Source organism: Pelecanus crispus, chromosome 15, assembly GCF_030463565.1.
Source record: "Pelecanus crispus isolate bPelCri1 chromosome 15, bPelCri1.pri, whole genome shotgun sequence".
Classification (NCBI taxonomy): Eukaryota; Metazoa; Chordata; class Aves; order Pelecaniformes; family Pelecanidae; genus Pelecanus; species Pelecanus crispus.
The window spans coordinates 6209408-6236001 of NC_134657.1; the positions used below are offsets into that span (position 1 = coordinate 6209408).

The following is a 26594-nucleotide window of genomic DNA, read 5'->3' on the forward strand; positions in this document are numbered from 1 at the left end:
GCTGATAGTTTGCAAATTATTAGTAATTTGATTTCAATTGGATGAATAACCCGTTAAAGCAAGACATACATTAGCCTCAGAAATCTAATTGGTGATAACGGCATAGAGATGTGGAATGAGTGCTTGGTTCTGCTCCCTATCCCCCCCTTCCCCCCCAAAAAAGATAATTAGGATTTAATTTCATTCTCACCTATTCATTTGTCTAAATATGGGTGTTTAATTACCCATCTCAGCAGATAGATGTTTCTGCCTCTACGTGGGTCTGAGCTATTCCTTTTGTATGAGGTTTTCCCTCCCCCTTACTTATAAGTCCCTGATGCAGTGTTCTTATACTTTGAAGTTTAGCTGTGCTAAGTCTCGTTATGAGCCATGCCTTCGCCTGACGCTGAGGATCGCTGTCTGCAGTCTGCCCGTGTCAGCAGCTGCAACAGACCACGAGCAGTTACATTTTACGGAAGGCTGAGAGTTTAACTTAGAGACTGAACCCCAAGTGGAGAGCCAGGAGCCCAGGCAAACTCCTGCGCTGAAGTCAGTTCCCTTTGCCGCCCGAGCAGATCGTTTCACCCTCTGGCCTTGTGCCCCCTTTGGCAGTGCCACGGCTGGGAGGTACCTGCCTGCCTGCTTCCTTGGCATTCGGGTGGGATGTGGACCCTCCCATTAAGGTGCAGGCTGTGCAGTCCCAGGATCTGAGTCAGAGAGCTGCAAGTGATGGCAGTTCCCGCTGTGGATGGGAGCTTTTGCGTGACGTATATTAGCTGCACGGATAAAAGGAACGTCGCAGCCCTGCTTTGAGAGTCCAGCATGAAGAACACTTTTTACCTGCCAGGTAGTGTTACAAGAGATGGATGTCTGCTAGATGTTGTGAGCTCCAGAGCTGGGCACCTGTGGAAAGGAGAGGCACGTAGCTAGCTGAGTTTTAGGGTGAGACAGAATGGTTAGCGGTGCGGCAGAACAGGATGCTCTGCTGCTGTGCATCTTTGTGTGCCAGCTGCACGGGCTCCGTGAGGGCCCTGTGGAGCACACATGGGTGTCGCGCGAGCACATACGTGGTCCACAGTGGAGTATGGCCCGCTGTTAGGCCCTGCGCGCTGCCTGGAGGAGATGCATGTTGCCTTCAGAGAAAGGCCCATGGGGCAGGTTACCTTAACCACAGATTTTTCTGAATTGTAATTCTTTCATCAGGAAAGGGAGCGTGGAGTTTTAATCAGACAAACGTGGCATTTCTACACAGAGCTCAGGGCCAAACCCTTTCACTTTTTTTGAGGGCACTGAAGACTGTTTTATGGACGGAGAAACAGGAGAAGCACAAGGTTCCCTTTCAGACTTGCAGTTCGATTTCCAGCTGGTCCCACAGAGTTCATTGCTGTGCAATATTTGGAGTGCTCCCCACTTCCACTGTGTAGCTGCCAGGATCTGATTTGCACAGTGCAAGGTGCTGAGCTGGAATTAAAGAGAGTTTATGAAGGTTTTGTGTATGTAGGAAGTCTTGTATTCTCGGGAGCAGTGCGAAATCAGGCTTACTGCCCTCCACCAATTCCACTCCCTGGCGAGCAGGCCAGACCCTTGCGGGCCTGTTAGGGCCATAAAGGCTTTGGCTGGCTTGAATTTGCTTTGAACTTTGGATTCGGATCAGCTTACCTGGAAGGTTGAAATGTGTCCCAGAGTTTGACCAAACTTCAGTTCATGGAAATTTTACTCAGTGGCCCAGTTTGGCCTGTCCTTTCCAGAAAGCTCTCAAACGTTGTCTGAATTTTAACTTTGAAGAACAATGGTTATTGCTATAAGCCTGGTAGCTGGGAAGTACCTATTCCATTTCTATTTGCAAATAAAATGTTGGGAAGATGGAAAGCTGGGATAGGTTTTTCTAAACTGTTAAACATGAGGAAGAAGAAGAGTAGGAAAAACTAGGTACATGTGGAACTACTAAGGATGGTTCTGAGCACAGCTTTATTGGTGGAAGTTAACATCTACTAAAATCTAACAATCCCCTAAAAGGACTATTCAGGGAGGAACCAGGCTCCCTTTGTGAGCCAGTCGTGCAGGAAGAGCACAAAAGGTATGCTATCGCATTAGTAAAACTTGTAGCAGCATCATGTCTTGGATGTGAAATGATTTTCGTGCTAAGAGTTGTTTTCAGCTGATTTCTGAACTAGGCTGAAGCAGGGGCACCCATTCAGGAAAGCACTTAAACAGACACTCAAACCTGAGTTAAGTCCCATTGACTTCACTGGCCATGCTTAAGTGTTTTCTGGCCCAATTCAAAGCACATTCAAATCAGAAGAAAGGCTCTCTTTTACTTCAGCAGGTTTTAGATTAGGCTTTTTCTGCAGTGAGATGGTCTTCAGCTACATACTCTTGCTTTTTCTAGTTGAGGACAGAGGCAGGAGTGCTACAGGGATACACAAAATACGCAAAAGTGCATTTGGCCTCCGCTACTTGTGATATTTGCAGCCACTTCTGTTTAATGCTTTTGGGAACCTACATCTGCAGGAGCTGATTTGTACGCACAGCTAGGAACCAGCATGTTCACTGGCAGATGCTGAGAGATGTGGGAGTGGGCTTGTGCAAGGATATGGGCTTGCTTGCCAGTTCGGTCTCAAATGGCTGGGGTTCTCATCAATCACGTTGACATGGAGAAACAGACCTCTTCTGGGTGGCGGGGCAGATCAGTGCTCCCTGATACTGAGTGGAGACACCAGACCACAGAAGGTCAAGCATCTGCCTTAGCCTCTGGGTTGGTGTAGATGCTGTCTAGTAGCAGGGGGGGGGGGGGGGGGAGCAACAAAAACCCACCCCCCCGGCTGCTTTGTCTTAATTTAGGATAATGTTCATCTAAAATCTGCTATTCCTGCTTGTCAGCAGGCGGAGTGACAGAATATGTGAAATTAATTTCCGAGGTGGGAAATTGCTAATAATTTATTTACGGCTGGGGCGGGTGTGGGGGAGGGAATACAGTACAGACGTATTTGGGGTTTCTTCATAAAATGTCAATGCTTAGCTCTTTCTGCTTCCTCTGAACATGTCCTATTAGTTGAGACAACATCCTGCAGTCCCTACACCTATTAGGGAGACTGCATGCAGCAAAGAGGAGTTCTCTCACCGCTGTAGAGCTCACCTGCAGCGCTCTCATTTACAGCGCTGCGAGTCCTGCTGTGGACCCTCAGGACTGCCACGTGTGTGCAGCGTGGCTCGTCGCAGCACCCCGCAGCTCGGAAGAAGGCCGTAGTTGTAGCTGAGAGCTAGGGAGAGGGAGTTTGAGAGGACCATGGGTGGGTTGTCATGATGGAGCAGATCTTTTAAGTGGCAAGAGATGCAGCATTCAGCGTGTGCCATTGACCTCTCTGTTTGTTTGTTAACAGGATACACACCCACTGGGATTTAAACATCTCCTTCCGAGAGACCTCTTGCAGGTACCATTTTGGGGCACCCTCTTTGTATGGTAGGCTAAGAGTTTATGATATGTTACTGGCATATGGATGCTGTCAGATGTAAATGAACATTTCTAACTGTCAGTGCTGTGGGTTTTTTTCTTCCTCCTTTGTTCCTCTTTCTCCCCTTACCACATATCCTTTCTTTTGTTTTTATTTTTGGGAAGGTTGTCTGTGGGGGGAAACAGTCTCTTTTATGTTGGAAGAGAGAATTGATTGGACTTGTAAAGAAAGCCCATAATTGGTTTTGATATGTTTACTCTGGTCCCTTTTTGGAAGAACGTAAGGTTGGGGTGGCCCAGATCTATTTCCTGGCATGAGAGACGTGGGAGTCTGCATCTCATTTGCAAACGTGATTCTTTGCACAAAAGGCTCATTGAAGGACAAACTGACTGATGCTCCTGACTTGCTCAGGAGTTGCAGAGTTGGTGTTTAGCAAACTTAAAGCAGTGCTACGTTAAGTGGTGGGCCTGTGACTGCAAATGATGAGAATCACTGGATGACAGATACTTTAGATAGTATGATACCACTGAGCCACCCTGGTCCTGCAAAAACTTGTGCACGTAGCATCCAACTGCAGGGCTGAAGTATGAAGTCTTGGAGCCAACAGGACTCCGCATTTTGCAATGTGAAGTATGACTGGGTTGAACTACAGCTGCAAAAGTGCAGTGCAAGAGTATTTACAAGTTACCGCAGGAAAAAGTTGACATTCAAAAAATGACAAGTGTTTTACAAAGCATAAATAAAGAAATTACATAGAAGTCTGAATTGTGAGACGAGAAGGATTGCCAAACCAGTCTGGTATATTGGTTTTAAAGTGGTTTTCTGCAGTAACAGATACCCTAAGAAGGTGGAAATTCATTAATTGAAGGTATCCAGTTACAAACATGAATTTGTGACCTCTGTGTGAGTTGATACCCTGATCATGGCGCGTTTTCTTTATGTGTTGCTAGTAGTCGTAAACTTTTCTAACCCCTTAAAAATATAGCTGCAGAATTTTGCCTCTGCACCTGAAAAAGAAAACTGGAATTTTGAAATTTCTCTTTTATACTCAGTTGCCACATCTGAGTGAAATAGTTGAGCGTGGCGGGTGCTGCTTGTTTTCTGAAACAAGAAAATTTAACCTGTGCAGTTGTGAAACTTCTTGGGGAACCTAGAACAGAAGCAGGTAGATAGGGTGCAGAGCAGTCCAGACTCTGGTTCTGAACTTTCAGTGCACAGAATAAAATAATGGTCTGATTTTTATGTCAACAAGTACACTTTTTGGGCTTCCTCAGCTTAACTGTTTGTTCCCTTCAGTTTAGCTCTCTCCTGGCAGAAACATCAGTAGTTCCTCCTGGGAACAGAAGTTTTGCTTTTGCAGATTAAATAGTTAGTCCAACTGTCAAAAATTGTGCCCATGCAGCTAGTTCAGAAGAAGACAACACGCATTATGCTATATGGCAAAGAAAGTAATTTGTACGTTTATGTGTCGGTACAGAAAAAGGTTATATGTATTTAAGTGACCTAAGTTGCCACACAGTTCTGTAAAACATCTGGCGTATCTAAAATACATCACGGGGTGGCAAAAAGGTTTAGCTGACCTTTGTTCTCAGTGACCTGCATAATTCAGCACATGGGAGTTACACAGGTCATCCCAAACCCAGGCCAGGAAATCACTAGGATGCACCACACCTGCATGAATACACACAGTCACCATGCTATTTTAAATCAAGCAGGTCTGAGAACTGCCATCTTAATTTATCTGCTTCTTTGTCCTAAGTTTGTCTTTGATCTTCCTTTCCAAGTTGTCAGAGGATACCTGGATTCATTGGCTTCAGCCACCTTAGAATTGCTGCCTGCCTTGCCCTGGATAAAAAGACACATTTAATTGGGTACAAATCATTCTACATGCAAAGAACCAAAAGCTTGAGATAGGGGAATTGTCCTGAAAGGGGAGATTAGGATCTCTCCTTGTTTTGCCAGGTGCTTTGCTCCCTTCCCTTGTAAGCTTTGAAGTTAATACAGGTTTAAGTTTTTGTTTACAGCTAGGCTTCCTTTAAAATTGCCTTTTTAAGGTAGAATTCCCTTGTATGGATATCTTTTTCCCGGAATAACTTGCTGAAATGTGGTAAAGTTGTTCTGTAAATGATGCACTTCTTTTATTTCAAGACGAGCCTGTCAAATTTTGAAATAGTAAACACAAGGTTAAAGCCTGGTCTCTGCCACAGGATGCCTACTCTCCGCTCCCATTGATTTCAGTTGCTCAGCACCACAGGCAGGATTACCCTTCTGAGGTTGAGGCATCTCATGAAAATAAATTGTGAAATAAAAAGGAGTTCCAGTGAGGAAAAGGATTTTCCTTCTATTTGTTGCCACTCGATGTCTTGAGGGAGCTGCAGGGAGGTGAGTGAGAAATAGATAAGAGGCCATGCATGTTAATACCACGCAGGGATGCAGCTCAGGATGGAATAAACATTTTGCCCACCTGAGAATTTCAAGACAGTGTCAGTGCAATTAAGCCATCCATGTTTCCAAGGAAATGAAGATTTGTTTAGGGTTGCCCTTGTTAAAGATGGCCTGACTGGTAGGAAAGAAGATGGTATGTAATTTGGCTAAAGCTGCATAAAAAGACAAGGTGCATAGCAGAGAATTGAGCTAGGCTTGTGACGTTCAGCCACATGTTTTAGCTTTTGGCTGCACGGTAAGCAAACTCTGAAAGAATATCCGAGGCAGCGTTTCTGTCTTCGAGTCCTGCGCTGGTGCAGGCATAAAACAGCAACAAAAGAAGAGGCAGGAGCATGTGAGAGAGTCTCTTCACTGCCATATGAACAAAAAGCCACTTGAGGGGACACTCCAAGTTTACTGGGCCTGCCAGGGGATAATTTTATCCAGGTATATGCCACATGAAGGCTGCGTAAGGAGATGGAAGGAAAACAAATGCATCATTTGCCCAGAGCAAATAAAATACATTTAACAACCACAGTTTAAACAAAGATTACAGTGGTGTGTAACCAGCCTTTCTGGATGGGCACGAACCATATTAGAATGTATTTTAGACAGACAGACATTGAGCCAAGAGCCTGTGTATCCGTATGCATGTGTATGTGTATGTTTAAATCTGACTACAACATACTTGGGGGGCCCTTCCACATTGATTTAACCCTAGCATAAACCCTTACTCAGCCAGAACTGACAGCAGTGCTTACACTGGATTGTTACACATACGTTTGGTCTGTGTGGTACGGCTGCACACTTTTTAGAAAACTGTGTTTAAGGAGGAGTGAAACAGGTTAGTCAAGAAGGAAGATGACATTAAACAAATCAGGCCAAGTGGAAGAAGCAGATGAAAAATACCTGGGAAATGCGGCAGGAGAGGAAAACTAAAGGGAAATTCACTGATATAGCTCATTCCTTTGGAAGATACACGGGGAGAGAAAAAGAAAGCAGGAGAGGAGAATTGAAAAGTAGATGGTTCTGAACATGTCAAGGCTGATCCTGACTCAGCAGAAAGTATTGCTGTGTGATGCAGGTAATGTTATCAAGTGCCAGAGTGTCCTGCTGCTCTGCCCTTTAAGGATTGACACAGGATGGCCTCTGGGCTGTCTATTTATTTATTTATTTGTTTGTTTTTCCTAGTAAGCTTTTGCCTTTTAATCCAGGAGACCTGAAGTAGGTACTAAAAGGTCACAAGAAGTTTCTAGCACCTGGAAGCTAGTTGTGACCCCTTTACACCCTGCAGTCTTCAGCATCTGCTGCTGAAAGAGCTGGTATTTGTCAGATAAGCACCTTCAAGTTACAGCAGAAAAATCAGACAGTGGCAGAGGGACGAGTGCCTTCAAATGGGGACCTGCCTTCAACCTTCCATGTCAGTCACTGATTTCTGCCTCGACACCAACGGGCAGCAGGGCTGAAGCAGTAGCCCCAGTTGAAAAAGCTGATAGTGAGCTGAACTAAACAGAATGAGTCAGATTTTGCCTATCTGATTTAAGGCAGGGCAGAGAAGACGGGTGGGATAGCAATTGTACGTAGACCTGCAGAGCTGTTTCTGTAACTCGTGATGACTTTGGAGGACAACTATGAAGCTGACTCTTGACTGTATGGTATAGAAAGCTTAAAAAGATCCCAGTGAAAGACCAGAGAATGTACTAACCGTGACTCTGGATTGGTATGGGGAGGACACTTACTTAACGTGAGGCTGAATTTGGCCCTTCCATATTATTTCTGGGGTGGCTTTGGGACATAGACTGCTTAAAGAAATGTTATAATCCTCATCCTGGTGGAATATACAAAGACCTCTCACCTTTGTAACTGTTAAAGCTGTGAACCAGGACGTGGTTCCTGAAGACAAAGCCAATAAATACAAGGAAGCTCTTGGCTAATGCCACTGTTGTTGGCAGGCAAGGCATGGCTATGTGGAGACAATATGTTGGAAGGAAAAGACTTTCCAGATGGGTGAACTCAGTTTGTTCATCAAACAGTGACATACCTGTTTGATTTTAGACAATAGTTGCCCAACAAGTAAATGGATGTGATCTTTTGTTTAACTGGAAGAAGAGAAGTAAAGTAAATCCACACCAAATCCACATAGTTGATAGACATTAACAAAAACGTTCTGTGTCAGAATAAGGAGCATTTGGGAAGGTTCAGCCAAGGAGCTAAGCCTCCAGTTCTTTTAAAAAAAAAAAAAATTAGCAACGTTTGCTTTGCTTGTGTTTGATCACCCACAAAGCATCCACGTGAAGTTTGAAAGTGTAGATACTGAGATAAAACGGGAGGAGCTGCTACATACGGGCCTGATGTTCATCAGCTGCTTTTTGGGGACTTCAAATGGCAACAGGACAGACTTCTGGCTCTATGCTATAGAGTATATGGTTTCCTTTTATTTGTGGATCTAACCCCCCCAAAAGACTGGTATGGCAGGAAACAAAGTCCTTCTTGACACCATCTTGTTGGAAGGCACTGATGAAATTCAGTTCTAGAAGTTGCTTGTATTCCTGGACTCCACAGAGGCTGCTGGCAGGATGCTCCCCAAGGCCCACGTGAGTGGGATTTTCAAGGAATCATGTAGAGCAGAGTTATCCGAGAAGCTTCTGCTTCTCGCTTTCCTGTAGGGATAAGGCCAGACAAAGCCTTATCTAAGGCCTTGTTTGTGCAGATTCTGGAACAAACATACTTGTAGGGAAGAATAGATGAACAGGGAGGAGAAAATCAGTACCTGTTGGTTTACTGAAATGTATTATTTCATATGAAATAATTATTTCATCGTTATTTCATTAGCAGTATTTTTGCTCTTATATTCATTCCCAGGAAGCTTCATTTGGCTATAGGGATGGGTTAGGGAAAGGAGACCATTTATGTACTAGCAGAGATTCACAGAAATGCTAAAGGTGAATAGGTAGGTGATAAGCTACCTATGTTGGAAGGTCAGCTTTAATTTGAAAGCGAGAAGAATACAATGATGATCTTAGAGGTCCTTTCCAATCTTAATGATTCCTAGTTTTTACTTACATTATAAATAATCCAGCCACCAAACCAGGAAACATGAAATTGCTACTCTACCCTTAATTGCTTTAGTGGTGGACTTGGTAGTGTTAGGTTAATGGTTGGACTGGATGATCTTAAAGGGCTTTCCCAACCTAAACAATTCTATGATTAATTATATTTCAGATAAGGTAGGTGAGAAAAGCTGTTAAATACCTACAAGGCAAGAGGGGATGTTTAATCAAGAGCAATGCTCTTCATGTTTATCCCCAGTGTGTTGTCATCTCTTTAGTGTGTCTATCACGGGAGCGGGGGTATAATGGACCTTTTGTAGGGCAACTGAAAGGATTCTGGATAAACGGAGCATGTGAAGGCATCTTAAGACCTTGGTATATTGTCGAGATATACATAAGTTTGGTTGCAGTTTTTGGGGAGCATTCTTGATATATTTCAGCTGCATACAGCGATCAAAAAGAGAGTCATGCCCTTCTGCTTTTAGATTGTATGTTGGATCAAAACGTCAAGGGCATGTTTCTGGAATAGGTTTTCTGAACTCCCTCTTCACACCCTACTGTGAAATTGAAAGGATTCAAATATAAGTCTGTCTTGTCCTTAATACGTTGGATACGTGAGTGATTCCTGCAGATCATCAGTTCCCACTGTTCATTGTCTAAACTTGTACCCTATCACCCATTTAAAATCGCTCATCTGAGTATTTTAATATTTCATCAGTTCAAAGCAGGCAGCTTAATGAATTAAGAAAATGAGGAGAATTTGGGATATTTAAAGAGACCTTACATCCATTAGGCACACCAGCTGCGTGTCAGTGACACATTCTTTTTATTGGCTGAGCAAAACATTTCTATTTGTTACTGGGGAACATTGGCATGCAGCGTCTAGACAAGTCCAAAACTTAAGGGAACACTCTACATGTCAGCAGGACAAGCCCACTGATTTTGGTGCAAATCAGACGTGCCAAAAAGCCTGTCAGGAGAAAAATCAGGACCCCCAGGCTGCCTGGTGCTGCAGGCAGGGGAAGTGTTTGGCCTTTCCCTGCGCTTGCATGCGTGCAGCAGGAGCAGCTGCTTAGCTTAGAGGGTGAGGCTGGGTGCGACTTGGATTCTGACAAGTAACAGAGTTTCAGAAGTATTTTTTAAGGGACGAGTTTGGAGATCCAGCATGGGAGACAGAGGAACTTGGGGAAATTTGGGGTAAGCAGGGGTGATTAGGTTGGTGTTAATGACAAACCGAGGAACTGAAAGAAGGGTTAATAAATTTGCATGGGAACACACTAAGCCCCTGGGAAATGACGGAAAGGAAAACAGACACTGAAGCTCTAGGATGAGGGAGGGATCCAATGTGAGCTGCAGGAGTCCCTGAAGCAGGGAGTACTGCAGGTTGACTCACAAGGTCTGTGTAGTGAGGAGGCAGGGGAAGAGCAGAATGCAGTTTTAGGTATTCATGAAATGCACCTGACTCACTATAGGGGGTTGTCACAAGTATGTGACACCCCACCCTCCAACTGCATTTCTGCTTGCCACGGTTGCTTTCGTTATTCACTTAGTGAAACTTTTGTTAGTGGCCAAGGTGAGCTGTAGCCTGTGCTCGGGCAGCGGGGAGAGTGATCAATAGTGTATGGGCTTGATGGATGTTCAGAGGAAAAATGTACAGGCACTTGTATTAGTTGTGGCAGATGAGCCGATGAAGATGGACCATTACGGAAAATCTTTCTGAACTCTGGTGAATTTGTGTTGGGTTGCTGCCCAACAAGTGTGTGTGCAGAAGGTAGAAGTCAAAGATGCTTTCAAGGGACTAGTCATGCGTGTGCTTGGATGCACATCTGCACTAAGAAAAAATGGCAGGTGGGAGAAAAGAGTTTGTGAGTAACCTTCAAGATTCTTGCCAGCTTGGGATACTGGGTTCCATGTCCTTGAGAGAGGAAAATAGCACAAGACCTTCAGGTTTCCTGCCTGAGAAGAGAGCCAGGGGCAGTAAGGCTGGCAGAAAGAGCAGGAGACTGCTATGAACAGCAACGCACGGATCATGCAGGGATGGTGCTTCCCAGGAGCTGCACCTCACCAATGACAGTCTTGCACAGTGCTCACACCACGCTTTTGTAATGCATATACTTTTTACAAGTTGGGGTAAGGTGTCTCATCTGGAGGGCTGGTGTATCCTGCTGTTGATGGAGGAGTAGTAAAGTAACTAACTGTGTTGAAGGTTTTCCCTACCTTGTTTGGATTCAGGCTCATTATTTCTAATGCTTTGTGCCCTTCTTTTCTCAGAATTCACCATGCTCCTTTATCCTGCTGCACAGTAAGCTTTTCGGCTCCGAGATTACAACTGTGGTGGAAATGCAGGATTCAAGATGCATTAGGCCTGTCTGATAGTTTTTCAAACTCAGAAGCCCTATCTGCGTTACAGCAGACAGGAGGGGAAATCTGAGGCTAAAATATCTAGCATGGGCATCCCCCTTGCCAAATGCTTTCGTGGCACCTTAGCAGATGGGCACGTGTCAAAACGGACTATCAGAATAAGGTGTCAGTAATGATACAGTGGGTTTGCACTTCATCTCTGTGCTTTATCTCTTCCCCATCTCTAGTCCAGCATCGGCATGGTGTAGTTCCATCCTATTTTTATTTATGGGCTTGCAGAGAGCCGAATGACAAAGCAGGTTTACAATAAAAACATCTCTATACTTATTTCCACTTAATTTTGGAGTTGCCAGCTCTACGGATCATTTTTATGAACTGTCATGAGCATTAATGAAATTTTATGAGCATTTTGCTTGGGGCATTGCGGGATGTTTTTGTTTTTTTTTAAAGACAAGTCTGCAGGGAGAATTAGGGCTGTATTGCCCATGGTTGGGGTTGGGATTTTCAGGCCTCTCAGCTCCCTCCAGTTGGTAAAACTTGTTTACCCTTCCCTCTTTCCTCTTTTCCCTTCCCTCGCCTTTCCCCTTTCCTTCCCTTTTTGCCTGTGTCTGATGGGTGACATCTCATCAGAAGGTGGACGTAGCCGAGAGGCAGAAGTGGGGTGCTGGTAAATTGTTGTCTGTCAAGGTCTATCAAGACTGATGTCTAGGACAGAGAGTGACTGAGAGGTTTTTTTAATCAATGATAAAGTTTTAAAAGGCAACCGAAAGACTGAGCAATAAAAATATAACCAATTGGTTATTCCTTGGCCGCCTTGGTTATATTTTTATTGCAACTGTGCCCTGAGCTTTGCCTGCTGGAAATCATGCTTCTATTTTCTGTCTAGAGCACAAAATTCTCACAGGGTACAGCTTACTCTGGCAGCCCTGGAGGTAGGTGGGAGTCTTTCTGTCAACTGCAGCGGGCCCCAAGCTGGATTCCTGAAAAACATGAGTTTGCACTTGGTTGAGTATGTGAAAGTGCTGTTGAACACGTTGCTGGCTACAAACGTCAGTCGCCAGGTAGACGTGTGGTCTAGGTTTTTGCAGCAAATAGAGAACCTAGAGATGAACTCGTGGGAAAAAGGAGAGGGAGCCAGAAAATGCATCACAAGGTAGCTTGCCTCTCAGCAGTTCGCAGTTCATGAAGTGGCCGGTCAGAGGAGCTGAGGCTGCCCAGCTTACGCCAGAGAGGTCCTGGAGTGCGAGAAGCGGGATGGGGAGAGGCAGTAAGGCACAGAGAGGTCTGGGGAAGGAGGCAGCCCCTCTGCTCCTCAGAGCTGCGCATACGTACGCTCGCTTGCATCCATCTTCTTTGCCTGGGGCTTATCTGCCTATCTCTGATGGAAAAGTGACATAGCCTGTCAGCAGGTCATGCTGCCCGTTGTTTAACAGCGAAACAAACTCTGCTGCTCCCCCTTGCACCCCCCAGCCTCATCCACTCCTTTATTAGTCACCTGATCAGAGCCTTCAAATCCTTGACCCAAATCCTCCTGTGCCCAGCTTTAGGTCTTATCCTGCTCTGGCTGTTCTGTCCACCGTCGACCTGAGAGGAAAGGTATTGGTCGTGCGCTAGGTGATTAGGGAGATGCTGCTGGATGTTGTGAGCTGTGTGCAAGGTGATAAGCAGGAGTGAGGGAGGAGGGGAAGAGCCCTTGATCGGTCTGAGCTGCCAGCTTTCCCTGATCCACATCCCTTCTCTGTTTCTGCTGACTCAGTGACCCTGGTTTTACTGCCTGGGAGTGTCAGAGGCAGTGACCTTGCCTGTCTGCTCAAGGACCTCTGGCACTCAAAGGCCATGCCAGGGCAAATCAAGACATGCTGAGGAGAAAGTTATTTTGCAAAATTTCTTATCCCAAGATGACTCTCAGCTCTGCCAGACTGGAAGATGGTTAGTCCCGCACTGATTTGGTGCTCTGCATGTGGCAGGGAGTCAGAGCGGTCATCTTGTGAAATGTGCTTTTTTTCGTCTGGGTAGGAAGGTTTACATAGTAGTAACGAAGAAGCTGAGAGGATTCATCAGCTCTTGGGAATAAACAGATTATTTTACACCCAGGGCACTCGACTCAGTGTGGTCGGGGTTCTGAGATGGAGGGTCTCTGTTTGCTTCCTGCTGGACAGAGACACGGGTCACACGTTTTTTTTCACTGAGCTGCCACCATTAACTGGGAGTATGACAGGGTGATTTTCTGACAGGTTCTGTGCAGGAGGTCAGACGAGGTAGATATAACAGTCCCTTCTGGGGCTTAAAATCAATGAATCTGTGATTAAATGGCCCACAGAGGCTGGACATTGCAGGTTAAGGGAAAAGGAGCGATATTGGTGGCATTTTACGTGCGAGCTGCGGTCAGGTATTTCTCTTGCGGCAGCACAATGGCCAGCAATCCCCAGGTCACGTCTGTCTGTCTCGGTCCTTTTAACGAGTCCCAAATTTACCTGCGCGTGGTAGGGAGACAGAAGGTGGATTTTTTTCAAGGGCTGGGCTGGAGTGCGTATGTTTCTTTGGAAATTGGTTATCGGTTTTGTTTCGGGTTTAAGAAAAATGCCAACTAAAAGATATGGGCGCCTTTGAGTTGTGACTTTACACCCGTCCTGACATCCCGTAGTTGTGCTGTTACGTAAGGTTGTTTCTCAGAGCTGTAATGATGCAAGAGTATTTATAGACCAATCTGGGTTTTCCTTTTAATGGCTTCCATAAAAAGCTCATTATTCCCTTCATACAGTCGCGTACTGATTTACATGCTTGTCCTGTCCCTGGGCGTGCGCTCCAGTTTGGGTAGCCCTGAGCGATGCTCTCGCGCTGTCTGCTTGTTGCTAAATGACTCTGACAACAGTCTGGCTGCGACGCTGCTCTCATCCTTACACCAGAAGCTTGTCTTTTGGGGAGACGGTGAGGAGAGGGGAGAGCAGGTCGACAGACAAGAAAAAATCACTTGTGTTTCTGCAGGGTCTGGCAATATTGTCGTCTCCTTGGAGCTGCAAAGTGTCTGTCATTCCTGGCGTATCGACCTGGCCAGGCAAGGGACTTGGCCTGGCTGGAGTGGGTGCGTATGGTGTGTAGAAGGAAGTCACTGCAGAGTAACGGAGTCTGTGAATCTGTTACCTGAACCAGGGGCACCATTGAAATCTACTCTTGAACCAGGCTTGCATCCCGTCAGGCTGAGAATGAGGAAGGAACAGAAAGCCCGTGTGCGTTCCTCCGAGTGACACAGGAGGGTTTGTGTGGAGGACGCATGGGCGCACACCTGCGCTGATCTCCGCTTCCCTGGCTAAATCAATGTCCTTGCGTCTTTCCCCCTGCAAGCCCTGACATTCCTCCTTTTGCATATTGGATTTTTTTTTTCTTTATTGTAGGGAGGGGCAGAGGGTTGGGACAGTTTTATGGCAACTGTATTGATCAGTAAAATTTAATATAATCCCTGCACTTACTATGTGATCGTTAAGGGGATGGAGAGCTGGTGAAACGTATTTAAAAAGAAATGTTTTTCAGTTTTATTTCCTCCCATGCTACTTTTCTGAGTCTCTCTTCTCTTCCAAACCTGGCATCAATCTCCTGCTTTGCATGCCTTCAAAGACAGTCATACATTTTTGACTGGGTTTTCACAGTTTGCCTTTGATTTGATTAAGTATTAGGAAAAGACTTATCCAGCCTGGTCTGGTGCTAGATTCATTCACCATTTCCTCAGCTAACTGACTTGCAGTTTCTGGATCTATGCAATTTTGTGTCTACTGAGACTATCACTCCCTCTTTTTTATCTCAGATATATCTGGAACTCCTATTGCTGAAGCACCAGGTCGCCTCTTAGTGTCTAATGCCTCCCACTCACGCAGTGCCCCTGTGCATCACCATGTGTATGGAGAACAGCAGCGCAAAGTGGTTAACTAACATGCCAGCGAAGTCTGGGCAGGAAATTGGAGCAGAAAAATGACAGCTTGAGTTTCAAACTTGTGCTGAATATCCTAACCACTGGAGCAGCCTTTTTTGGGCACTGCTGAGCGGTGCTGCCACGCAGGTGAAATACCTCCTCTGCAAAGTGACCTGCACTTTTTGTGCCTGATACCAAGCACTGAAAGGTTACTGTACGTGATCTTGCAGCTCAGAGCATGAGCGGAGCAAACCCTGTCCGCCAGCAGGATGGACAGTCTCGAAGAGGCACACAGAGCTCATTCTGGCTCACCCTGTGAGGAGGATGGGGCGTGACATTTGTAGTGAGGTTACTGTTACTGTTGCCTCCGTATTTTGGAGAGGGCTGCAGCGAACAGGGAGGCAGCCGTTATCGAAAATTATTTAAAATTTGACAAAATTGTCTCCTTCCCCTCTCCCTCCCCCTCTTTGCAATCACTCTTTGCAGTCACTTTGAGCAGCGTGTTGCGAGAATCACCAGACCCTGCGGGCGCCTGGCTGCCTCTGCTAGATGCAGAGACTCTGACACTGATTTATATTTTGGTTAATTGTCTCCATCCATTAGTCTCCTCATCCTTCTCCTTGTTAAAGATGCAGTTGCTGCTAATGTCTGTAAATGAAACACATTTAAAAGGCATTGCTCCCAGTCCGAATCTGGCTTGGGTTAACAATCACTGGAAGCTGCCACCTCCGGAGGATCTCAAGGGCGGTACGTCTGCACTCGGGTGCCCTGCACGGGCAGGGCAGCCCCGGCATTTCTCAGCACCTCTCTGCTTACCCTCCCTCAAGGGGCCAAGAGACTGAGGTGTCTGCCCCATTTGTCTAGGCCCCTCTGTAAGTCACTCCATGCTGAATGTGCTGGCAGGGTTGGCTCCAGAACCAGGCTGGGAGGACAGCTTTCAGCAGATGTAAGGGACTAGTTTGCTGGGGCCATGTGAGATTGAGGAGAGGTGACTGGAGTGAGGGTCCAGATGCTGGTCAGCATGAGGACCAGGGGACAGACGGGGCCAGAAGGGGTCTTGGAGCAATAGCTGCTGGCTTCAAACACTGCCAGTCAGAGGCTTATGGTGCAGATGCTGCTCAAAAAAAGATCATTGTTTCCAGAAGTCAGTCACACAGGATTGCTGCATGTCTGGTTACCACAGCTTCCCTGAAAGGGCTTGCTCCTAATTCATTTATACATCCCAAGGGACGGCCACACGTAGCAAATCTGACAGTTCAGTGGCAGTCCCTATGACAGACTTCTCCTTCGCTGAGCGCAGGTTGTGGCTCATTAGCTGGACTAGATGATGTTGCTCATGCAATGTGTGCCAGAAATGATAGTATTGCTGGTCTAGCTGTTGTTCTGCAGGTCCTTCTCTGCGGACACCACAGATGAGTCAACGGATTACTGGGGCATCTTGTCCCAAACAGACACCTTCTGTCTGGGTGATGTTTCCACGGGTTGTTGATGTGGCTGTCTCTCCCCTCGAGTGCCTTTTCCTGTAAGCAATGCAGCTATCAAATGACCACTGGTGGACCATTATACTGCCATTACAGAAACTCTCATCAGAACAACCAGCTTTGGGGGAGACAGAGGACCAGCTAGTTCCATTAAACATAGACAGCGCAGTAATCAAGGCATTCATAGAGAACATTAGCAAGGTTGGGTTTTTTTTTCCTCCAGTGGTAATTTTTGCAGCCATTAGTTATTAGTATGTCTCATTTCTGCTTTGCAGAGCAGGCTCCTTATATCAGAGCACTGGGATGTGACAGGGGATTTTAGACTATCAGCTCTGATCTGTATCTGAGCTGCACAGTTACCCATGTTGTCCTGACTATGCTCCCAGAGTCCTGCACCAATGTTCACTGGGTTTGGGTGTGAGGTTTTAGGATGAGAAGGACTTCTTCAGTTGTTTCCCAGACCTAGCATGGAACCTGCGGCATATCCCTCCTGTGCTGTGCCCCCCTGCAGTTTTCTTTTCTTGCCGGTGTAACAGGTCAGGTGTTTTCAGAAATATCCTCCAAGGTCAGGTGGCCATTTTGTCAGAGAGCAGCTTTCATTTCATACTACATCCAGGTAAAGGAGCCATTTGGACTTGGCCTTTAAAGCTTTGTGGTTGCTGCTTGCAGCGTGCGTGGCCTGAGTTGTGGTGCACTGGTGAGCTGCTCGGTTGCCTGTGGCTTAGACACAGCTTATCACAGCTTTCCTGCATTCCTGGTAAATGGATCTGTTGCTCCTGTGCCCTCTCTTCATTAGGATTTGAAAATTGCCCAAGCCATAATAATATCCAGCCACCTCTCCGACTGTTGCTTTTGGCAGCAAGACAGAGCCTAGCGGCAGAGTGGGAATCCTGTTGGATGGAAAGCAGCTTGCAAAAGCCTAGGACATTCTTTTCCGTGGATAAAAGGGCCAGGCAAAGGCAGGATAGATATACAGCATGTTTGGTTGGGATGGTTACTTCTCCGATGCTACGTGGAGTACAATAATAAACAAGCACTTAGACACCACCACAGTGTCTTGCGTATGAGGCCAGGTTCATTACAAGGGCTGTGCTGCTTGGAGCTGTTCTCAAGGCTGCAGCTGGCCTTGGGGGAAGTCTACAGCGCCGTTAGGTAGCTGCTGCCTTTCCCTTATTTCTTAGTAGGAGGGATGCCTTTGTGAAGATGGGATCTCACTCCATCAGCCATCAGCACACACTTCTTTGCCACACGAGATCCTCATCGGTTTTTAATGTTTTACTCCTCTCCGCAGCTGCTAAGTATGTCGCGAAAACAGGACGATGGATTCAAATAGAGAATGAGCAACAGCACATCAGCTGTAATTGAAAGCAACAACAGGAGTTTATCTTTACTAGACATGTTTAGATTCACTGTTCAGATATAGGACAGGATGAATTTTAGTATTCTGGATTGAGGTTAAATGTGTATTGGATTTGAAGTTGAGAGTCAAAAATCTTGTAGTGCTGCAAGCTCTTTTGTAAAACTTGGCCCACTGAAATAGCAGAAATACCTGAAAAACATGTCTTGTGATCAGAGCTTCAATCATCCTGAGCCAGATACCAGAAGAAAGGTCTTACGAGACTGTCAGTAACACTGAGTCACTTCCCAGTCTGAAAGCAAATCTGGATGTGGCCAACCAGCCACGTGCCTTCCGGAACTCCTGGCAGTACGTATTCACTTTTCTACCCTTCATTTTGCCGCAGGAGCGAAACTTGCTGCTATGAGATGGAAGTGCCCAGTCAGTCATGCCTCAGAACATGGAAACATACCTGTATTACTGCGGGTCCCCAAACCATTAATGACCCAAACCCATGCAAATGGCATGTTGCCATGGCGACCCGCAGCCCTACAGAAGGCTATTTGTCTCCTCCTTGACCTTTCAGGAGATCTGTATCTTGCTCAAGCCCCCTCCTCTAATCCGGTTTTTAAAATATAATAGTATGCTACTGGAAGGGATCAGACCTTTAATCTGATTGTGTGTGCATGTGTCAGTGCATGTATGGAGGAGTGCCTGCATTAACAGCCCCCCAGCAGCGGCTCAGGGCCAAGACAAAGGAAAAGCGGAGCGTGGCTCTGCCCCGCTGGGGCTGCAGTTAGGGGCTTCAGCACACAGATGGGGGAATCCTCTCCGTGGGACGGACCAGTCCTCTCCAATCCCCTAATGCAGGGTCCTTCCCGCTGAGGTCATGTAAGAGTTGTGCTCTGGCTGGTGAGAACTTCAGAGGGGATGCCGTCACCCCCATTTCAGTTTCCCTTCCAGTGAGCCTAGGTCCCTGCCTTCAGTTGCGTTAATCACTGTGCCAGACCCAGCAGCCAAGTTTTAGGCATTACCACATGTGTGTTGGTATCCCCAAAGTGCGTGTTCTGGTTCTTGACCTGAGGTCCTGCAAGCTGGATATCCTTTTGCCCGTTGTATTCCCTCTGAGGCAAGGATCCGTAATCCTGCATTGGCTTCTGCCTGCTGGAGCCCCGAATTTGTTGCCTGTTCTGTGTACAACGGGATTGCTGTGAGCAAGTTAGGTGGTGTGTAAACCCAGAGGAACTAATAGCCTTCTCCACAGGACTGCTGTGAGCAAGTTAGGTGGTGTGTAAACCCAGAGGAACTAATAGCCTTCTCCACAGGACTGCTGTGAGCAAGTTAGGTGGTGTGTAAACCCAGAGGAACTAATAGCCTGCTCCACAAGAGACTTGCTGTCCTGTATTGTGAGCAAGTTGAACACATAGAGAATACCTTGTAACCTGGGCTGAGGGACAGGGTCTTGTTTCTGTGCTGTGCCGCTTGTTCAGGTTGTGCTTTGCACGGCTCAGCTCCGTGCATCGAGAGCCGGCATCCTCGCCGTGTCTGCGAGGTGGGCTTCAGTCGGTGCTGGAATGGGCCTCTTTTACAGGATGCGGGCACAAAAGTCCGGAGCCGACAGTTAGGAGTGGAGAATGAGGAATGGGGCTGAGGAATCGGGAACCAGTTAGTCAAAGGGCATTGAAACGTGGGTGGAGGGCCAGCCCCGGGACTGCCCTGCGCAGGTGTGGGCACTAACGAGCACAGGTGCTCCCCGTTCGCATTCGCTGGGCGACCGGGCTGTTCTGCCCAGGGGAGCACCTTGTGCAGTTCGCCTGCAGAAGGAGGTAGGTGGTTGGTTGAGTTTTTCGGATAGCTGTTTTCTGTGGAGAAACATGCTAGGCTGTTTCTAGGATTTTTATGGCAAATGGGTGAGGCAGGGCTGAGGTGGATGGTTGCCCGCCTTGTGTTGTGGGGCTGGTGTTGGTGATTGTGATTTGGCTGAGGCGTTCCCCTCAGGGCTGGGGGGTAGAGGGGAAGGGCCTGGGCAGGACTGAGTTGTGAAGGAGTTTGGCCAGGCTGGAGTTATAACTCAGGTTTTGCAACTTTTGGTGCATGGAGCAAGCAGATCTCCCAAAGCCTGTGGTAGTGCTGTGTCTTTTGTCCTCCTGCTGGGCCAACCAGCAGCAGACAGCGTGATTTCAGGGTTGGAAGTGCAGTTGCAGTGCTGCAGTCCGAGGGAGCGAGTGTGCAAAAGCAGGGTAATTTCTGAAAATCACTGGTAGCTGGGCAGAGCCCTTCTTCCTGGCTAAGACATTGAGTAACTGGTGGAGTACCTGAAGAACTGAGACTCAATTAATAGTTAAAACTTTCACTAGCTTTATTAAATGGCATTGGGATGAAAGCAGTTAGCTGGACTTGGCGGAGGTTCAGGAGGATCTCTTGTAAAAGTGGTGTTTCATGCAGTTGTGAGTAAGGTGGAGGTGGCAGAGTTGTCAGCTGTAGAACAAAAGCTGGTGCGTCATTCTGTTGATCCAATGTGGTGGTAGAAAGTCCTTTGTGGTCTACGCAGAGCCTTGCAGAAGTATGTCCCTTGTTAGAGCCCACGCCATCAGTGGAGTCTGATTGCAGCTGTGTGGAGCTGTATTTGCCGGGGCTGGCTTCACCTACAGTATTTTTAAAAATGCTTGAAGTATTCACCTACACAGAAAGGTATCTCGATTTTTTGTTAGAAGCTCTGGTTACCATTCACTCGGAGCCCTAGCTGTAAGCTACCTCCCATTGTGCCAGGTGTAGAACAAGCCCAGACCAAAAAGGCACTCTCTGCTTCAAACCTCCCATGCACTCAGGCAAAAGAAACAACTCCTGGGGACAGTTTGGTGTGTTAAAAGCTGTCTCGGCCTGTTTGCCGTACCTCTAGTCTTCCTTCCCTTTCCTCTCAATGTCACCTTGGTGTTCGGTTTGCCTTCTGCAAAGGTATTCCAGCAAAGTCGTGTTTTCCTGGGATCCTGCCTAATTGCATGGGTAGACTTGAGTTGAATTCAAAGCCTGTAGAGTGTACCTGTCAGTCCCGTGGTATCTGCTCATGTGTGGAGTTACGACTTGCTAATGCACTTTTGCATACCATGATGATTTTAATTTTAAGGCCGTAGAAGATCTCCTAAACCCACAAGATTCTTGGGGAAGAAAAATACCACTTCTGGTGTGGTAATGTCTCCTTCCACGTAGGTCTCCTGGGTTTAGCTTACAGTGGATATATTGCAGTGTTCTACACTCTTCGCGTTTTGCAGAATTGAGTCCTGTTAAGGAGTTGCTATGCTCTTTTCCAGAAAGAGAGGTAGCTGCATTTTAGTGGTGGATAAAACAATTCCTTCTTGTAGCTCTCTTAACGTGTTGACATATCAGAGGTGCTTTGGGCTCAATTGGGATGCAAGACGCTCTGCAAATGCAAAGATGTAATTATCCCATTTTTCTCTTCCTACTCCCTGCCTTTCTCCCTCTGCACTTCTCGCTCATCTCCTCCGCCCTTTCCTGAGCATTGTGCTGATGGCAGCGTTTATCTGCATTTGTCCTCTGTCCCTGACATCCAGTTATTGATTGGCATGATTAAAAAGAACTGATAATCACTTCACATTAATCCCATAAATGACTTAAGACACCAAAATATTTGCATAATGCATCTTAAAGGTGGCAGCTAAAAGAGGATAAGACCCAAAACTGCTTGGCACAGGAGAAATGGGCTTCCCACTCACCTGTGGGCTTGCTTAAGTAATTAGCCTTCTGCTTGCATAAGGAGGAATCTGAACTGGTTTAGCGGAGGAAGATGCAATGGGTGCTCAAAGGCTTTGAGATCCGAGCATCCTATCTCATTGCTGAGATTGGGGGTGGGGGGAGCGCGCGGGGGGAGCAGCAGGGAACATGACAGCGGCTGCTGAAATGAGAGTCTGTTTTTGTCTGCTACATCTTGTGAAAATCTGGAGCCAGGCGCCCGCTGAAAGTACCTCTGTCTAAAGACTTTCTGTCATAAACTTATCTGATTAGCAGAGAGCTAGACGACAGATTAGCCCCTGCTTCTGCAGTAGGGATGGGCTCTGGAGCATCTGAGCAGATCTACTCTTGCGAGCGCTGATAGCCTGTAGGTGGGGGTGCGGCAGGTGGGGAGGAGGTAAGGGGGGATAAGAGGGGGATATTTAAAGGAAGATGATTGCTAGGTAATTCTGCAGATAATGCACCCTCTGTGTTGTCCTGCTGGTCCCAGGTGAGGACACTCCTGCCCCAGTGAGTTGGTGGTCATGTGCTGTGTGTCACAGCGGCACAGAGTGGGTGCGCTTGTCATGTGAGTAGAGGTTGGGAGGGAGCTGTGGATGCGGGAGGGAGGGCAATATTTCTAATATGTGTAATTTTTTTGTGTCGCTAGTTCTTCTGGCTGTCATCTTCCATTTAGAAAGAGGAGAGGAAGAAAAATAGTCACATTTAGCTTGGGGCAAGCACCTTGTGCTAGAAGGATGGGTGATTTAACGTATACTGCAAACAAACAAAAGGGAGACATTCCAGCATTTCCATTTAGTACTGTGTATACGGTGTAGCTTGTTCTTCCTCTTCAGTGTTTGTGTATCATTTATTCAGAAATATTTTGCAAGTGGATAGGGGTTTGCAAGCAAAAGCATTTGCCAGCTGAACTGCAGTATCTGCTACAGTGAGTGTCTTTTTGTGTTTGTGTTCTCCCTCTCCATAGAAAGGGAGGAGGGGGAAAAAGAAAAAAGACTAAACTAGCCTATTTAGCAGCAATCTGATGCAAGGATAGCAGGCAAAATAATGCTGAACTGCTGTAATGCATTCTCTTGTCCCAGAAGGAAGAGAGCGTTGTTTCAGGATCTGTTAGAGTGAAGAGCTGAAAATGAGTTTTGTAAATAAATCTGAATTGCTCTGAGTAATGCTGATGTCCAGGTTCATGGTGGGTTTCTCTCTAAAAAGTAAAACTGTTATTCAAGTAAATAAAGTAGTCTTGTGTTCCAGCAGTGATGGAATGGAAAAACTTGCTTTTTTTAAGAATAGAAGGGTGGTAACTGATAGAAAACTATCAGTTATTTCAGTTCAAGTTTCCTATTAATTCTGGAATAGATCTGCCCATTCCTACACTTTCAGTTTTTCCATCTGAGATGCAAGTTCTGGCCCACGCAAGTTATATCTGGCAAAAGTGAAATCGGGAGCTCTGGCAGCTGCAGAGTCCTTTATGGGAAATGAGAGTTCTGTTTGGGAAGAGCTTTGCATTTAGTCTCCGCTCCCCAAAACTAGAGGAGGTTACCTAGGAACCTGATGGGTAGGAGGGGGAGAACCTTTCTTGAAATACAGCTATGTCAGGGGCAAACAAAAGAATCTTGTGTGCGTGCACATATACGCTCGTACACACGAAAATCAATTATGTGGTGGCAAATAGGATTTCCGTAACTTGGTGCTTTTCTGCTCTGTTGCAGCCGTGATAACGACCTTTCCACTATCATCTCCAACCTGCATCAGAGCCGTCAACTCGTTATGCCAGAGACCCAGAGCCGCTGTGAATTCAAGAGAAACAGCATCGACGTTGGCTTAGGAGCAGCAGGTAAGCAGCTGGAGCAGGTCCTGCTGGTTTGGGTTTGTTGACTTCCCTCCTCTCTCTTTCACTCCCTCATTTGTTTTTTTTTTTTTGGGCAGATGTTTTTTCTGTGGCTGTTTGTGTTACACTTTGGAGTAGGCTATATGAAAGCTTTTAATATTCTGTCTAAAGATTAACGTGGAAATGATTTCATGGTGATGTTAAAGTCCTTTTGAGATCTCAGCCCTGTGTTATTCTCAAATCTAGTGGTCTGTGTTAAACTACTGGCAAAGGAGCTTGCGCCAGCAAAGAAGTGAAATGTCCCCAGGGTTAGTGTCAAGTGAAGCAGAAAGGCCTTGCAGAGAGCATGGTTTGATTTGTAATTTCATTAATCAGAGGTTCCCCGTGCCGCCTCTGTGCCTGCCAGCTCCTTTGTGAGCATGATTGTTTGGTTTTGTAGTGCTACCTGGCTTTTTTGGGAAGTTCACCTTGTTTCAACTTAATGTGGTGAAACCAGAAATGCTCCTCTCGGATTGTGCACCATGCCTCTCTAGAAGGCGGTCAGGGAGCTATGGGCAAGGATGGTTTGGTGGTAGGTATGCATCAGTCAACAAGTGAAGCACTGGTAATAAACTAGAGATCTGCTAGTTGTTTGCAGAATCTACAATTTGCCTTTGATTATTAAAAAAAAAAAAAAAAAAAAGAGTTCAGGAAAAACTGGGGGTTATGCTAGTTTTTATATTCAGTGATCCCCATCCTTCCAAATCAGAATTGGATCTCTCTGTGTATGTTAATGTAGGCCTCTCCTGAAAATATGTATGTTTGTGGTTTTGTTCATATTTTCTTGTAAGTCATTCTACTGACTGTGTAACTTAACCCTGGATCTGAAGGGACCACCACAAGTAATAAACTTTGAAATTTCTTTGGAGGATATTGGTAACGTGGCAGGTACCTGGTTTACCTTTTGCATGAGGCTTGACCCCTTTCCAGAAAGGTTCCTCCTGCCTGCAGTGAAATTTGTACTGGTGTGACTACTTTTGCAGTAAAGTGTTCAGTCCCGTATGTGTGTTGTACTGAGCTGGGGGATTTGTGCTGTCTGTAAAGCAGCCATGGGCAGCTCCCAGTCTTTGCTTTTACAGCTGAATCTCCATATTCTCTTCATTAACCAATCTCCACAGCCCCTTTTCCTACACAGCTCTAGAAGCCAAACTGGACAGAGATACGTTTTTCTGTATGACCTTGCTTGAGTCTATGTGTCTCAGCTGACCCCGTATATCAAAATGGTTTTTAATACTGTTTGCTTTACAGAGAAACTGCTGGGCTTGATCAGCGTTGCTGAAATTCTTTGAGATCCATAGTATTCCAGAAATGCAAGGGGTACTTTTCATTCCCATCAGTGTTAAGCAGTAGAAAAGATGAGATGTAGAAGTCCTAATTTGTTAGAATTTATATTTGAGGTTCGCTGGTTAGCTTAACCATAAGAAACAGTAAGAAATATAAAACATAGGCACTGCACACATGTTGTAGCAGTGAGGACAGCAGTGCTTGGCTCTGACCTCAATGAAAGTCTGAGCAATGAAAAAGAAGAGGGCTCATTCATACAGGAGGCCACCAAGCAAGCGACAGAGCTCTTCAGGACATGATGGATTTGGTGTGTCTAACAAGAGTTGGCCAGCAAAAGAGTAGGTGAGGGGATGGCGGGGAGATTAGGTATCTAAAGGGAGAGAGGGCATTGTCACATCTCCACAGGGACAGTTTAACTCTGATTTTTCCCTGCTGTCTGGAGACGGCTCACTCTACATGCTTGTTTGCTTAAGGGAAGACTCATTTGCCAAAGCCTACGCAGAACCTGCCAGCTCTGACTTCAGAGCATGTGCCGAACTGGTACCTATGTCACCACCTCCCGGACATGGAAGTCAAGGGAACAGAAACAAAATGTGCTGGGATTTGTAGCTGATGCCGATTACTGGGTTTATGTCTTGGTTCTGTTTGTTTTTACTGGCAGGGGTGGAAGGGGAGAATGGTACAACTAATTGCTGCATATATACTTTTAAGAGACAGAGCGTTGGGTTAGTCTAAAAGACTGGCTGCTGTTTAAACCACTTAGTTACAACAATAAGAGAAAAAGAAATGTGCCCCCAGTTGTCTGCTGTTTGCATTGTATGCCTTTGAGAACAATATTGTGTATTTGGGTTATGAGAATCTTGCCCTCAAAAAGGCATTTGGAGATGGACAATGCTGAATAAATGATGTTAATGCTGATATGTTTAAAAACTCCTGCATCACTCATGACTATAAGCTGCAGTGCTCTCAAAGTTGGAATCCGTGGCTAAAATGTTTTCTGTTGCTGGTTTAGCATTTATGGTTTGAAGTTAGGCATACAGTCCCCGCCAGTAGAGGCTGAACACTCCAGAGGCTGCTCTGCAGCTCAAACCGCAAATTCCGCATGTGCGGGATGAGGGGTGAGTGCATACTGCTAAAACAGGGTACAGAAGTGTATGTGGCTTTTCGGTTACGGCTAAGTAGAGGATTGAGAACAAGGACAGCACGAATGGAAGAGATTTGCTTATTGCGGGGCCTATGGGGTTAAGAAGAGGGTTGAAGTTGGCAGGGTTGGTTGGTTTATGATTAATTCTGTGAGGCAGTTCCTTGATTTATAGTTAAAACCAGGTTTAGAGGCAGTGCTATAGTTTTGAACAGCATGGACTGGAAAATAGAAGCATTACTGGATCTTTAATGGTCTTTGAAATGCAGAAAGGGGCTGAAACTAATGGAAAATAATGGCATATAGTTAGTTCTGGGGCTTTTATGAGTTCTGGGATATAGGTGAGACTAGAGTCCAGGGTTCAAGCTAGATCTGGGCTGATGTTCAGGTCAGAAGAGGCTGATGTATTGCTGGAACATACAAGGCCTTTGGTTGGAAGAGCAGCACTGATTTTAATATCCTTGGAAGGCTTATGGATATTTTTTGAGTGAAAACGGGTCACTGTGTCAATGGTGATGGTTATATTTGGGAACAGAGAGTGAAGAGCTTAGTTTGGGACAGCAGAAGCTGA

General features: G+C 46.0%; 1 protein-coding gene across 1 annotated transcript in view; it reads left to right on the top strand.

The window, feature by feature from the left end:
- The window catches only part of SAMD11 (sterile alpha motif domain containing 11), a 125612-nt gene that overhangs the window by 45853 nt on the left and 53165 nt on the right, over positions 1 to 26594 (top strand). Inside the window, exons 4-5 of the mRNA XM_075721583.1 lie at positions 3360 to 3410; positions 23441 to 23565. Of these exons, the coding sequence (XP_075577698.1) occupies positions 3360 to 3410; positions 23441 to 23565 (176 nt within the window). The remainder of the gene's footprint in view (positions 1 to 3359; positions 3411 to 23440; positions 23566 to 26594) is intronic.